The 13,246-nt window shown below is 45.5% G+C and overlaps 1 protein-coding gene and 1 non-coding gene across 2 annotated transcripts; both read left to right on the forward strand.

The window, feature by feature from the left end:
• The first annotated feature begins 402 nt into the window (after nt 1-402).
• tes (testis derived transcript (3 LIM domains)) lies at nt 403-4,802 on the forward strand. The gene is made up of 8 exons (XM_037255292.1): nt 403-615; nt 1,286-1,371; nt 2,019-2,091; nt 2,190-2,675; nt 2,896-3,297; nt 3,686-3,901; nt 4,007-4,165; nt 4,326-4,802. The coding sequence occupies exons 1-8, from the start codon at nt 589-591 to the stop codon at nt 4,515-4,517; spliced, it is 1,641 nt and encodes a 546-aa protein (XP_037111187.1). The 5' UTR covers nt 403-588; the 3' UTR covers nt 4,518-4,802.
• Nucleotides 4,803-6,328: 1,526 nt separating this feature from the next.
• Nucleotides 6,329-6,402, forward strand: trnan-guu. Its single transcript has one exon. It is a non-coding gene; the product is annotated as a tRNA-Asn (tRNA).
• Nucleotides 6,403-13,246: the final 6,844 nt, after the last annotated feature.

Below are 13,246 nucleotides of genomic sequence, written 5' to 3' on the forward strand. Positions count from 1 at the left end.
TTCTACTGGATCCAGCGTAGATAGAGTTGCCCCTATCCTTTGTCAGGCGGAGGGCCCGCCTTCTCTAACCGTCGATTGGCTGATTTCATTTCATCGTCTTATTGGCCTGAAGGAACATCTGTCAGCGCCTCTCGGGACATATGTGAAAGTGAACGGGACCCGCAGACTTATAAAGCTAGCGTGGAAAATGAAGAAGTACGGCATGGTCAATTTCAAAATAAAATAACTGTGAAGCTTTGCTATGATAAAAATGATGGCACGAATTATTAAAGAAAAAAGAAAAAACTATTACATTAGTATGTCGTGCAGAATTATAGTAAAACAACCGAAACAATCGAATAACTTGTCGTAAATGTATTTGATCTCATCTTATTATTTCCATCAACACCAGAAATGTTGTCTTTAGCAGTGATAACTTGACGGTTGTTCGTAGCGGGCTGCCTTCCCGAACCGAAAGTGGCATCAAAACCGGTCTGTTTGTAGTGTCCAGTGTCTCATCCTCTCCTATTTACCGTTAATTTGTCACAGTTTTCCCAGCAGCGTTCACCCGGTTCGGTTAGTGTGTTTACGAAGCCGAGAGAAGCGAACATGGAGATCGAGAAGGAAGTGAAAAAGGTGAGTCAACGCCCTGCTGAGGTGCGAGAGGAGGACGCAGTGCAAGGTGGTCGTCACTGGTCGCTAATCAAAAAGTTTTTCCAGCTAATAAGTTTGACACCTTTAATAAAATCGTGTCACTTTTTGAACTTTATTGAGTGTTAACTTTGCTTTTGTCTGTCGTAACCAAATTGATCATTTATGACATGGGTCTGGTTCAGTTTACAGTGATTTAACCTCGTAGGTTTAGTAAACACCACGTTTTTTGTTTTTAGTTTCAGATCAAATAAAATCAGTCCCATTTAGGGGGCGGGGCGTCTTTGTTCGTGTGTTCATAGACGCATGAACTGATGTTTTGTTGACCTGCCAGATGACCCAGACGGGTTTGCTAAATTATAATCCCCGGTGGCGATAAATACTGAAAGCTCATCCCCATAGCTGTCTTGTTGCACCCACAAATGACGTCACCCTCGCCAACATCTTGACGTGTTTTGACAGGCGTGAAGTTGAATGTTGATCAGTGATCTTTTGTGTTGCAGTTGAAAATTCATAAAAGAGGACGTGACACATTAGGAGCTTTTCTGAGTCAGCGTTATTGAGAAACCATAGACGGACCCGCCGACCATATTGGTCGCAAAGCAATGTTGCGTACCTAATGAAATGTCTTCTTAACGTATTATTTGTGTTTCAGATGACGCTGGGACATGAGTTTGGTGCGGGCGCCTCCTGCCTCAAGTGTAAAGATAAATGCGAAGGCTTCGAGCTTCATTTCTGGAGGTGAGAACTCCACCAAGGCTGAAATGTATCATCCTACTTTTCTACACGTGGCCCTCGAAAGTTGCTTTAGATGATTAATTGTCCACCCGAGCCTGAACTCACCGATTCACAAACTAACCGCAGGAAAATGTAAACACATGCTAAAAGAATAACACAGAGGGGGGGGGGGGGGAAATCCAAAAAGAAATACGAAGCAGCTTGTCCTTCTTGTTGAGGGGCAAACAGTCTCCAGCAGTGAAGTTCATTCCCAAGTGACAAGGCCGCTTTTGTTAAACACAAGACACTGACTCACACAGTGACTCACTTGCAAGATTCCAGCAAATTCCCAGCGTGTGGCCTTAGACTGGGATCAGTGGCTCGCAGATTTAATTGGCAACACTCGACTGATGTCACGACGCAGAGGCTCCCTTTTTTAGTGCCTTAACTTGTCAGGAATCTACTCTTGGCTAAGTGGTTCAGTTAATGCTTACGTAGTGGTCTTCATCTTCAACCATAATCATTACCATGTGAACCCACATCTATGTACACGTAATAGCAGTCATAAACAATGGTGATCATAATTGCTGACGTTGCCAAAATTCAACTCATTTGTCAGCGCGCATTTGGAAACACACTTTGAGTTGTTTTCCCATTTTCGTATGTTGCAGAAAAATCTGTCGTAATTGCAAGTGCGGTCTCGCGGAACACAATGTGCAGATGAACTCGGAGGAGAACAAAAAGGTTGGGAGACTTGCAAATTTCCGTCTCTATTTTAGATACAGATTTCTTTATCTCTTTTTTGCTCTTGCTCTTTTTGATTTGCCTGAATGTCCATGCAGGTGGGGAAGCTCTTTGAGGACACCAAGTACACCGGCCTCATTGCCAAGCTGAAGACAGACGGCGTCCCCGTGTATCGCGGCAACGCCGTCACCATCACGCTGGGCGGCCCCGCCACCGCCCAAACCGTGTTGCCGGGCACCGCCCACACCGTGTTACCTGCCTCCGTCACCGCAACAGTGCCTCACACCACCGCTGCCACCGCTGCTGGTTCTGTCCCGTCTGCCGCAGCCTCGGGAAGTACGGCGTCCGTCCCGTCTGCCGCAGCCTCGGGAGGTACGGCGTCCGTCCCGTCTACTGCAACTTCGGGAGCTACGGCGTTAGGCGGCGGCGTCCGGCCACGCCCGGCTGGCGTTGCCCCCGTCAAGGCGAACGCACCGAGCGTTTCTGTCAATACCACCGCTGCCAACGTGGTGCTTGTCGCCAACGAAACTCCTCTCAAGTCTGTCACATACGAGTGGGCGCCACCTGTGGCTAACAAATATGTGGTAAGTTTTCTGGAGGCATGGCCTTCAAAATCCATCAAGTAATCAATAAGAATTTGATTGATTAATAGTGGAAGTGAAATCTGCCTCTTTTTTTTTTTAACAAAGGGCTGAACATGCTGTGCTGGTTGTTTGGTCTCCACTCGTATCTTGCTCTCAAATATTTTCACGTCCCTCTTCTGTGATTGGTTGATGTATTTTTTTTTGCTTCCTTTCCTCGCAGGCGGTGCGCTACATCGAGCTGCTCCCGCCTGAGAAACGCCCCGTGGCGGGCACTGAAGGCGCCGCCTACCGCCGCCAACAGATGGCCCGCCAGCTGCCCGAGCACGACCAGGACCCGACCAAGTGCCACGAGCTGAGCCCGGCCGAAGTCAAACAGATGCAGCAGTTTGTGCGCAAGTACAAGGACGAGGCCTTGGGTATCGGTGACGTGCGGCTGCCCGAGGAGATGGTTCTAATCCAGGCGGCGGCGGGTCAGGGCGGCCCGGGTGCTGCTGGAGCGGCCGGACCGGGAGCAGTGGGTGTCAAGGGGGCCGCTGGAGTTGCAGGGTCCACGTCTGTTGGAGCTGCCGTGGGTACCACCGCTGGAGCCATGGGCGCCCCGGGAGCCCCGCAGCAAAGCTTCGTAAGGAATTTGATGTTCGTATTTGGCAACATTGTGTCAAAAGTCGATTTTAATACGCATCAAATGTGCAGCCAGTCGCCAATGTCACATCAAAGTATTCCGGTGATGGAAGTCTGGCTGTTGTGGGCGTACGGCGCATTGTGTGCTTGTTTGGCACCGAGCAAGGTTTTGTTCTTGGCGCAACAATGAACGCGACGCGCCAGAGCGGCTAATCTTTCAGCAACAATTAGCCAACGTTTCCTTGCATTTAACAAACCGGCGTGAGGACTTTTGATGTGTATTTTAGACTCCTCTCCTGTGGCATAGATCACCAATAATGGCCAATTGAATGAAATGTATTGAATGAAAGAAGAAAAAAAAACGGTCACCTTCTCTCCAAACCCCGCAGTCGTGCCGCCACTGCAATCAGCCGATGCGCGTCGGCGACCCGGCCGTGTACGCCGAGCGGGCCGGCTACGACAAGCTGTGGCACCCGGCCTGCTTCGTGTGCTGCACCTGCAACGAGCTGCTGGTGGACATGATCTACTTCTGGAAGCGCGGAAAGCTCTACTGCGGTCGTCACTACGGCGACAGCGAGAAGCCGCGCTGCGGCGGCTGCGACGAGGTGAGATCCGTAGAGATGGTACCGTTCTGAACATGTTTGTTCAAGTGTGTGTCATTCATCTTATTGTTCTTGATCAACATCTTAAGCGCTTTTGTTCCTCCGCAGCTGATCTTCTGTAATGAGTACACGCAGGCCGAGGGCCAAAACTGGCACTTGAAACATTTTTGCTGCTTCGACTGCGACCTGGTTCTGGCCGGAGAGACGTACGTGATGGAGCAGGACAAGCCCGTCTGCACGCCTTGCTACATGAAAAACTACGCTGCGGTAAGGCGGTGCAACCTCGGTCACGCTTTCTTTCTCGAAAGTCTCTCATTAGCTAGTTTTTTTTTTGTTTTGTTTTTTAAACTGGGTACTCCACCTTGGTCAATCTGCAAATATTGTTAGCGGTTTAACGCTGACTACGTTGTTTGTCGGTCGTCTACAGAAATGTTCCGGGTGCGGCGGGGCGGTGGAGCCCGAGGCTCAGCGCGTGTCCTACGGCGAGCACCACTGGCACGCCGCCCCGGAGTGCTTCAAGTGCTCGGGCTGCGCCAAGGTTCTGATGGGCCAGCGTTTCATGGCGGCCCAGGGACGGTTGTTTTGCTCCGTCGAGTGCAAGAAGAACACTCCCGCCTAGATGCCTGAGTCAAGATGGCGGGCGTGGATTTAAGATAGCCACGCGGCGTTGAGGTGAAGCCATTTGTACGAGGGCCTTCAAAGTCTGCACCTTTTTTTTTTTTTTTACTACAGGTCTCAGCCATGTAACTACTGAAAACTGCTTTTTCATTAAAATATGAGTTATTGACTGAATATTTGCCATATATGCATTCTGGTGTGAAATTTGAAGCATGTACAGTATACTAAACCAATGGGCGATACTAAAAAAAAATGAAATTTGGTACGCATGTTTATTATGAGTAGACCCACAAAAAAGGCACAAGCCATGCGTGAAAAGAGAGGAATTTTGTCATTTTGGTTTGAAGCGGCCATTTTAGGGTAATTTCCTTAAAAGATGTTTCTGAAGAGATTTTAAATAAAATTAAAACAAGGGTTACTTTGACGCCTGGGTGACAAATTTCGAAAAATAATCATGTTTTTGTTATTGCGTGTGACTGTAGCATAGCAAGTTTGATTATTCGCCGTTGTGCACCAGGGAATTTTGTGGAAACTCAGACCCCGGAGCCAGTGTCACATGGGAGTAAGAAATTTGGCCGATCAAGAAGTCTCGAGCCAAAGACTCAAGAAGTCTGCCTTTTTTTTTTTTTTTCCCTCAACAGCCATTTCCAGAAATCAAATTTTCAACATCAAAAGGATAAAAAGTTATGTTTGCCTTATATGGGTCATGTACTGTATGATGGCGTGATGGAAAAAATTGTCATGAAGCTTTCATGCTTTTTTTCTCCTGAGGTTGGAAACTATTGACAATTCCAGGAAGCTTCATCTCCCGAGGAACGCCATTGTCTCCGATGGCCTCACGGCTACTTCCCCTTCATTCAAATCTAATGTGACAACCACTTTGTCAACCAATTCAATGACTGCAATTGTTCCATGTGCCTGCAGGAGGCGCCAGTGTACGCAAGAAGCAAACGGAACTGCCAACACGTCTGTGAGGTCGAAGCAGGAAAGAGTTTGGTGGGCGCGGTCGAATTGAGATTGACAGGTAGCCACGTAGCAGCTTCACTCATTTTATTTACACACACATTTGCCACCGCAGTGGGTACACGATCTCATTTTATTCAATACCAAAATAGTGTGTGTCAAAACTTTTTTGCTTATAATTTATATTATTATTTTAAATAAATTGTTTATCATTTAGTTTTGGGTTGTTTTTCCCTAATGAATATATACAAAGTCATTATTTAAAAATGATTTCTCAGTATAAACCACACCGTAATATGTAATGTTTCACTTATAATTGTTAGCCTGACAAAAAAAATCCCTCAAAACTAGAAACTTAAAAATTTTAATAAAAATTAAATTCACACCCATAAAAATAGTTTTTTCATGAACTTTAACAAATCAATGTGATTGTTAGACTGCTGTTTTGTTTTGCATTGAGCTGCGTGAGGATTTGCGTTAAGAGGCGAAAAGAGAATTTGCATGATGCAAATTACTCCGTGTTCAACTCTAAAACCAAAATATCTTCCACGCTGCGTACTCTGGGATCGTAAATAACCTTTTGAATGTTTTATTATGTTCACATTGATGCGAGCGCACCTGTTGAACAAATGTGAACCGACTGACTTGCTCTTATCAAACCCAATTTTCCTTACTCAAATATTTCCGTGACGAAAGTGCAGATGAGAACTGAAGGCTGCTAGTGTAGTGGTTTTCGAAAGTGGCATTTTGATGGCAGATTTAAACATAATCTTTGTTGACTTGTTCTGCTCAAATGGTTTGACCTTTGTACCGAACTATGTGGTGTCAGTAATCGGCTTTGTCCGCATCGTCTCTGTGGCGCAATCGGTTAGCGCGTTCGGCTGTTAACCGAAAGGTTGGTGGTTCGAGCCCACCCAGGGACGCTTTTAGGATTTGCTTTCAAATATTCTACATTCAATTGATATATTCCAGGCTGTACAGCATGGCTAGTCAACTCCTATCCTCTTGTAATAATACTAACAAAGTAAGAATTTACAAGTTCATAAATAAATTATAAATATAATAATAAATTAAATTAATCACAAAATGCGATTGAAAGTTTGCGTTTCATTAAAACTTATTTCTTTATGTGCAAAAGTATGAACACTTAAGGCAAGGTTGCAGTACTTTTTTGCACGCACTCACACACACGCTTCCCATGAAGTTTCCCCTTCCTGCTATTGTGTGTGCTGCGCTGGCAAACATGGAAAGTTGGAAAAAGGGTGCAGCAGAATTCCACAAGCCTCAAACTCCCCACAATCAAACGATGCGCTTGCGGACCTTCGCCGGCGTGTGTAACAATGCGAGAGCGCGGTTCTGCCTCACGGCAACGCCGGTGAGCAGCTGGACCGTGATGAGTGCTTCCATTGTGTTGTGAAAATACAATGCAGCTGTTTGCCGTGACTCATTACCTCCGCCAAGCATGAAAGGCCAGAGGCATTAACCCCTTTCTCACCCTCAATTTCAACAGATTGATCATAGTACATAAATATAGCATGCGCGTGTGTCACCTACATGCGAGGAGTGGACCGTGGAAGTGTGGATTTTGTCACTGGCGTCCTCCAAGAGGTCAAAGGTAAGGTTAGCGTTTGTCACGAGGCGTCGTCGTCCACTCATGGAATTTATCAGCGAGTGTGGAAGTAGGATGGGAAATGTTTGTAGGATTTTAACCTGAACATTTGGGGGGCGGGGTTACACCATGATGGGACAAATCCAACCCTCGTAGTCACTCAGGCGTTTTTTTGACTTTTATTATGATCTGGATGCAGCACCTGACTGTCAACTAGTACAGTCTGTTTGCTGGGCGTGGTCGTCCACCATCTTCACGAGAACAATGTTATACAGCAGCTTGAGGAGGCCAAGGCAGTGCTCCATGTTTATGACCATACAAGGACTCCGCACATTCCTGACTCTGTCATGGAAGCGCTAGCGCACTTCTCGTTCTGCACAGAGGAGGAGGCGGAACTTATCTCGTTTGCACTCATTAGTTTGTAACCAGGGATAAGCTGAGGTCAAAGGTAAACCGGAGCAGGTCAAAGAGATGCTTCTGGTATGACAACTTTCCTTCTGGAGGTTTCCTCCTACAAACATTGGAACTAGATTGAGAGCTTCTCTTAGTGTTTTGCATCAGTGTCTCCTGCAGAGGGCGCTAGTGGTAGCGAGTCAGCTGGGAAATGAGGCCACATGGAGATAGCGCAAATTAACACGGAGCTGACATTGAAGATCGGTTACCGACTTTGCCGTTCAAATTGAACCCGGTAACTGCTTCCGAACGCTGAGTGTTAGGTGTTAACGTAAACGCCCCCTGGTGTCCATTGGCCATTAGCTTTTGTGACACTGTCACTTGTGTGTATACCGTTTTTTTCCATGTATAATGCGCAAAATTTAACTACCATTTTTTTCCCGTGTATAATGCGCCCCCATGTATAATACGCACCCAATTTTTTTTAAGTCCCAATGATCGTCACACACGCAGGAAGGCAATGGGTCCCATTTTTATAGTCTTTGGTATGGTCTTAACTAGGCTGGATGTATTTTTTTTGTTGGCGTTGATTTCTCCGACTGCCCGTAAAGGCACCACCGCGATCAGATGAAAAGAGAGGAAAGTGACGTGCGGACATGTGAAAAAGGCGGCTCTGTATGGGAGAGACGTTGAAGAGGAATAAAAACACCCTTGGAAACCAAAACTTGCCCCTCGTCGTGACTCGGAGCCGCAACAAATGTTTCGGATTTGTGTAGGGTACATTGTGACAGCAAACGAGCAGGTGATCGAGCAAGCGTCTGATACGAACGCAATGCTCTCGTATCAGACGCTTGCTCGATCACCTGCTCGTTTGCTGTCACAATGTACCCTACACAAATCCGAAACATTTCTTCGCTATCGAGTTTGCTAGCGCATGCGCAGTGATACTGACCGGCAGAATAACATTCGGTTGTTCCCAAAGATGATCTTTTTTCTGAAATAATTTTACGTTTACGGACTTAAGTAGGAGTCAAAATTTGGGTGCGTATTGTACATGGGTACAGGCTTTTTTCCAGCATCAACATGCCATTTTTAGGGTGCGTATTATACATGGGGGCGCATTATACATGGAAAAAAACGGTACTTTGTTTACATCATTCCCATCATGCTCAGGTTTAAGTCTTTTGAGTTTCGGTCCAACCCGCTCTTGCTTCTCTTCTTCCTCCTCCTGTCAGCATCGCTATCATACCTACAGCCAGACGCAATAGTGGTCCCGCTTAGTTTTTGTAACCTTTAGGAACGCGGCTGCAAAAACAACACTCGCTTAACTTGTGTGTTTTTGTTTTTATGAGAAGTGAAAGAACAATTCGAGCCTTAATCTTCAAATGTTAGCATAAAGCGAAGGTTCACTTTAGGGTCAGGAGGGCCTTTTGTTTTTTGTTGGCCGTTGCCAATTACAATAAAATTCTGATAACCGATTAATCAGCCAAATAATCGAAAAAAATTATTGCATAAAGTAACCAGATGATCCAAATATTACAATATTAATATTGTGTGCCAAATTGGTCAAGTGATTCCCAAACGGCACTTCCATCTGACCAACTCCCAAATTAGAAAAATAGAAAATCCCTTGTAAAACAAGGCTTTCATTGTCACTTTCCAAATGTGCCCAGCACCAACATACAAAGCTTTTGCCCCCACTTGCGAATCATGAAAGCTATGCTTCAGGAAAACAACCTTACCGATGAAGTCATCCAAAGTTTTTTCCACTCGCTTGTGAAAAGGGAAGGAGGGAAACTGTTTGGAAAATGTGCTACTCGCTCACTCCCGCTAATCCGGAGATGTCACGGCGTAACCAGTTCAACACTGGAACATTTCTCCAAGACTTTCCCAAGCCCACCGGGAACCCCCCCCCCCCCCTACCGCCACACCCATTGGCCGTCTTTTACCTTCCTGTCTCCAGGTGGTACGGCGAACTAGCGTGTTGTATGTCAACGATGATGCAAACAGCGATGACAGGAAGCAGATGCTGCTGATGTCATGTTGGTGTTTGGCATGCCAAGGGAATTTTGCCACCAAAGTAGGTTGAAATGAGTTGATGCCCCCCACCCCGTAAGGAGTGCAACATGGCAGCGTACACGTTCCCATGTCATTCCGAGCGAGGATAATAAGTCTTAAGCGCATGAACGGGAAGCTCAGTCCTCATGTCAGTTTCCAAGCTGGCCTCTTGAACACCTCCAATAAATACCGCCAACTCACAAAGAGCAGCTCCACGGAGCTTCGCAAGGAATGTGCGTGTGTGTGTGTGTGTGTGTGTGTGTTTACGCGTACTGTGTTGCCATTGTGTAAGTGTGCGAGCCCCGCCCGAGTCTCTCATCTGCACGCATTGTTTCAGCTATTTTCCTTGGGGCCTGTCAGGACATTCCAGCACTCAGGTGCTCTCAGAATATTTCCCCCCCCTTGTAGACAGAGGCGAAAATCATATCAGTTAGATACTGTTGCTGTTTACTTTGATATTTCTTTGGTTATCAATGTGTTTTGATATTGATATCATCATCGATATGTTGTAATATCGTATCTGCTGCTGATTGTGTTGTTTTGTTAAGGGTAGTAAAAGGACAAAATGTTGATATCGTGATACGGTATATGTGTCGATTATCATCCAATAGCTGTATCGTGATAGTGGGAGATATTCAGTATCATTGGCATCATTGATATTTTCGGAGTTCTGGTTTCGTATCGTGATATGATACCTGTATCAGTATAATTAGCTAAGTATCCCGATAATTTTATTGATGCAAGTCTCAAATATCAATTTTCAGTTTAGACATTGCAATTGATGATCAGATGTTATTATCAAAAATCACACAATTGCCTTATCATGACTTTTTTTTCGATTTTTGGTATCTCAATCTAATTTTATAACAATCATATTGATATTAAGCACTTGTATGCTGCGCTAGGATATTTAGCATCAGTGGCAAAGGATGTTGTTGTGACGTTTTTCTTTTTCCCAAGCATCACCACATTCCTACCTTTTGGTTTCAGCAGCTGGGATGTTTGTCGGGGATATTATTTTCCTCGCTCTAACAATAGACGGAAGCGGCCAGCTGATTCCCGCCTCTTTAAGCGAGGCCAGGAGGACCCTCTCTGGGGTGTCGTTTTGGCACGCCAGGGCTCCGGAAACACACAACGCTCGGGACACGACGAGGACGAGGGTGTGTGAGGAAATCCCTGAATTGAATGTTCCACGTGGCCTCGCCCAGGCTTTTCCCTCTTTGTGGCGCAGATGTGAGAGTGTGTCAGCCAGCGTGTGCGTCAACGCACTACTTGATGTGCTTTGGAAGGAATTCCTCGGGTTTCCCTCTCGGCCCTTTTGACAAACTCTCCCTCGTTTCTAAGGCGGGCAGAATTGCGGCGGACGATATCATGCTTTATTTCATTCCCAGTGACTCACTTCCAAATAATGTTCAGCGATTAGCAACATTTTGATGGATGATTCGGAAACATTGAACTTTCTCCTTGATGAAAAATAATAAACATTCGCTGGACAGTTAAAAGTAGCAGAAGAGAGACTGTATAAAGAAAGATTTTTAAAATAGTTTTACCACTCCCATGAATTTGAAACACATAAATCCTTTTCAAAGTTTCTCACTGCACCAGTTGCCATAAAGTACAAGGTGCTATTTTTTTAAAGTTGAAAACATTTAAAAAAATAATGTATGAATATTTAGGATGTAATCTGTCTTCTGTCACCATGGCAACCACATCACAGCAATCTTCCAGTGTGTCATGCGTGTGTGGTTGTGTGTGCGCGTGTGTGTGCCATCACTTTGGTGTTACTATTAAGTTTGACAGACTAAATAAATAATCGGTATGCACAGGTACGTATGGCAAGAGTGAGTCACTGAGAGGAAAGAACCATGACGACCATATTGAATTTTTTTTCTTTTTTGCGGGGATAGAGAGAAAGAAAGTGTGGTTAAAATGTGAAATTGCGAGTTTAAGGGCTGCTTTCCAATAGTGGAGAGCTCTGTTTAGTCTTTGAACACAAATGGAGCATCCAAGTGAAGTTTTCAAGAACAGGAAGCAGTGAAAGTTTACACCACTTCATGCAAGAGAGGTGCCGTGTCCAAATACAGGAAGAGACGAATCATCAGGAGCACGTTTTATAAAGTGGAGATATTCGTGCTTTTATTTTTTTGGGGGGAAATTTGCAAAATAATGCTGCCAGGCTATGATTTTGTAGAGTCAGTCTCTAGAAAGTGATGTCCATGCCTTTAAATCAATGCAGAGGAAAGTGGAGGTCTTTGTGCTTTTATTTTGCTGACTCTGGCTCAGTATTTGGCAGCTGTCAAATCATGTCTTTCCATGCTGCTCACTATTTGGGTGGTGTATACTATTTGATTCTTAACTACGCCGCTATGTGCTGCTCAGTATTAGGCAGGTGCTTCAACAGATGTTTAGATGACCCACCCAGCAGATCTCCCACGTTGAGTTAAGAACAACAAGGGAGAGGTCTCCTCCCGACTGGTTGCCTCCTCTTTTCCGAGGAATGTTGCTTACAAGCATGCGGAGGAGGCAGAGGAGGAGGAGGACCTCTGAACTTACACTTGACTCTGTTCTAAAGTCATCAGCTCCTCCAAAGAGCTCCCGAAAACATCAGCACCACGGCTATAAAATAAAAGCAGGAACCTTTCGATATGATGAGCTCACACTGCAGGAATTACGTACAGCTTCCAGGATGTGTGTAGCGGGTCCGATAACGAGACTGTAACGTGTTTGCTTTTTTCCTGCGTTAATGGCCCGTGGAATTGATGCTATAGCAAACAGGAAGTGTGAGCTTTGTTGTCATTGTTACAAGTGGAGGCCTTATCGCTGACCCCCCCCCCCCTCCCCTCTCTGAAACGTCATCACTCACTGGAATGCTAACAATAAATGCTAACAGTGAACATCGTTGACAGATAATGGCTAAAAAGTGTTTCGAACTTCATGTTAAAATGTGACTTCTTAAAACATAATGAAAGTCACAGTTTGATTCCCATAGGAGAATTTTTCGTCGTGGTTCCCTTCTTCCTAGACTCGCAAACACGTTCCAATGCATCGTGGTCTATAAAAAGCTCCCTCTCCACGCTCGCTTTCTTCCCAGCATCCCCGGTCAAGTCGCTGGACGCACACTTTCCTGGCGAGCGTTCAGGAAGCGCTCGCTCCAAATAAGGCGGAGGAGCAGCGAGCAGGCAGGACGGAAACCTTGGAGACGCTTCCTTGGAGACCGGAGCGCCATAATAAAACACTCCCTCAGCGACTGAGGAATTAACACAAGATACAAGTGTGGGAATGCTGGACTCAGAAAATGCACGAGAGGGACAAATGTGACACATGGTGGAATTTGTTGACTCAGAAATGTTGAAGAGGATGAAACGATGCATTGACAAAAGTATTGGGACATCCCACAGAAAGTCTGCAGAACTGTGTATTGCTCGCTAGCAAGATTAGCTCCATGGTGGAAATTCATGAAAGTCAGAAAAACATTCCAACAGGGTAGACAAAAGTATTTGGACAGTCACGGTGTATTTTAATAAGGCTGTCTATGTGTGTGTGTGTGTGTACAAATGTGAGCAAGCGAGTGTGTGAGTGCAGAATGATGACTCCAAATTACAGAGCAAGTCAGAACGTTTTTATCCGGGAGACCCCGCGGCCTGCTAGGAGGAGGAGAAAATGGCCGCCACTCCCTCACCAGGAGATTCCTAAGCGCCAGCTCGTGC

Source organism: Syngnathus acus, chromosome 6, assembly GCF_901709675.1.
Source record: "Syngnathus acus chromosome 6, fSynAcu1.2, whole genome shotgun sequence".
Classification (NCBI taxonomy): Eukaryota; Metazoa; Chordata; class Actinopteri; order Syngnathiformes; family Syngnathidae; genus Syngnathus; species Syngnathus acus.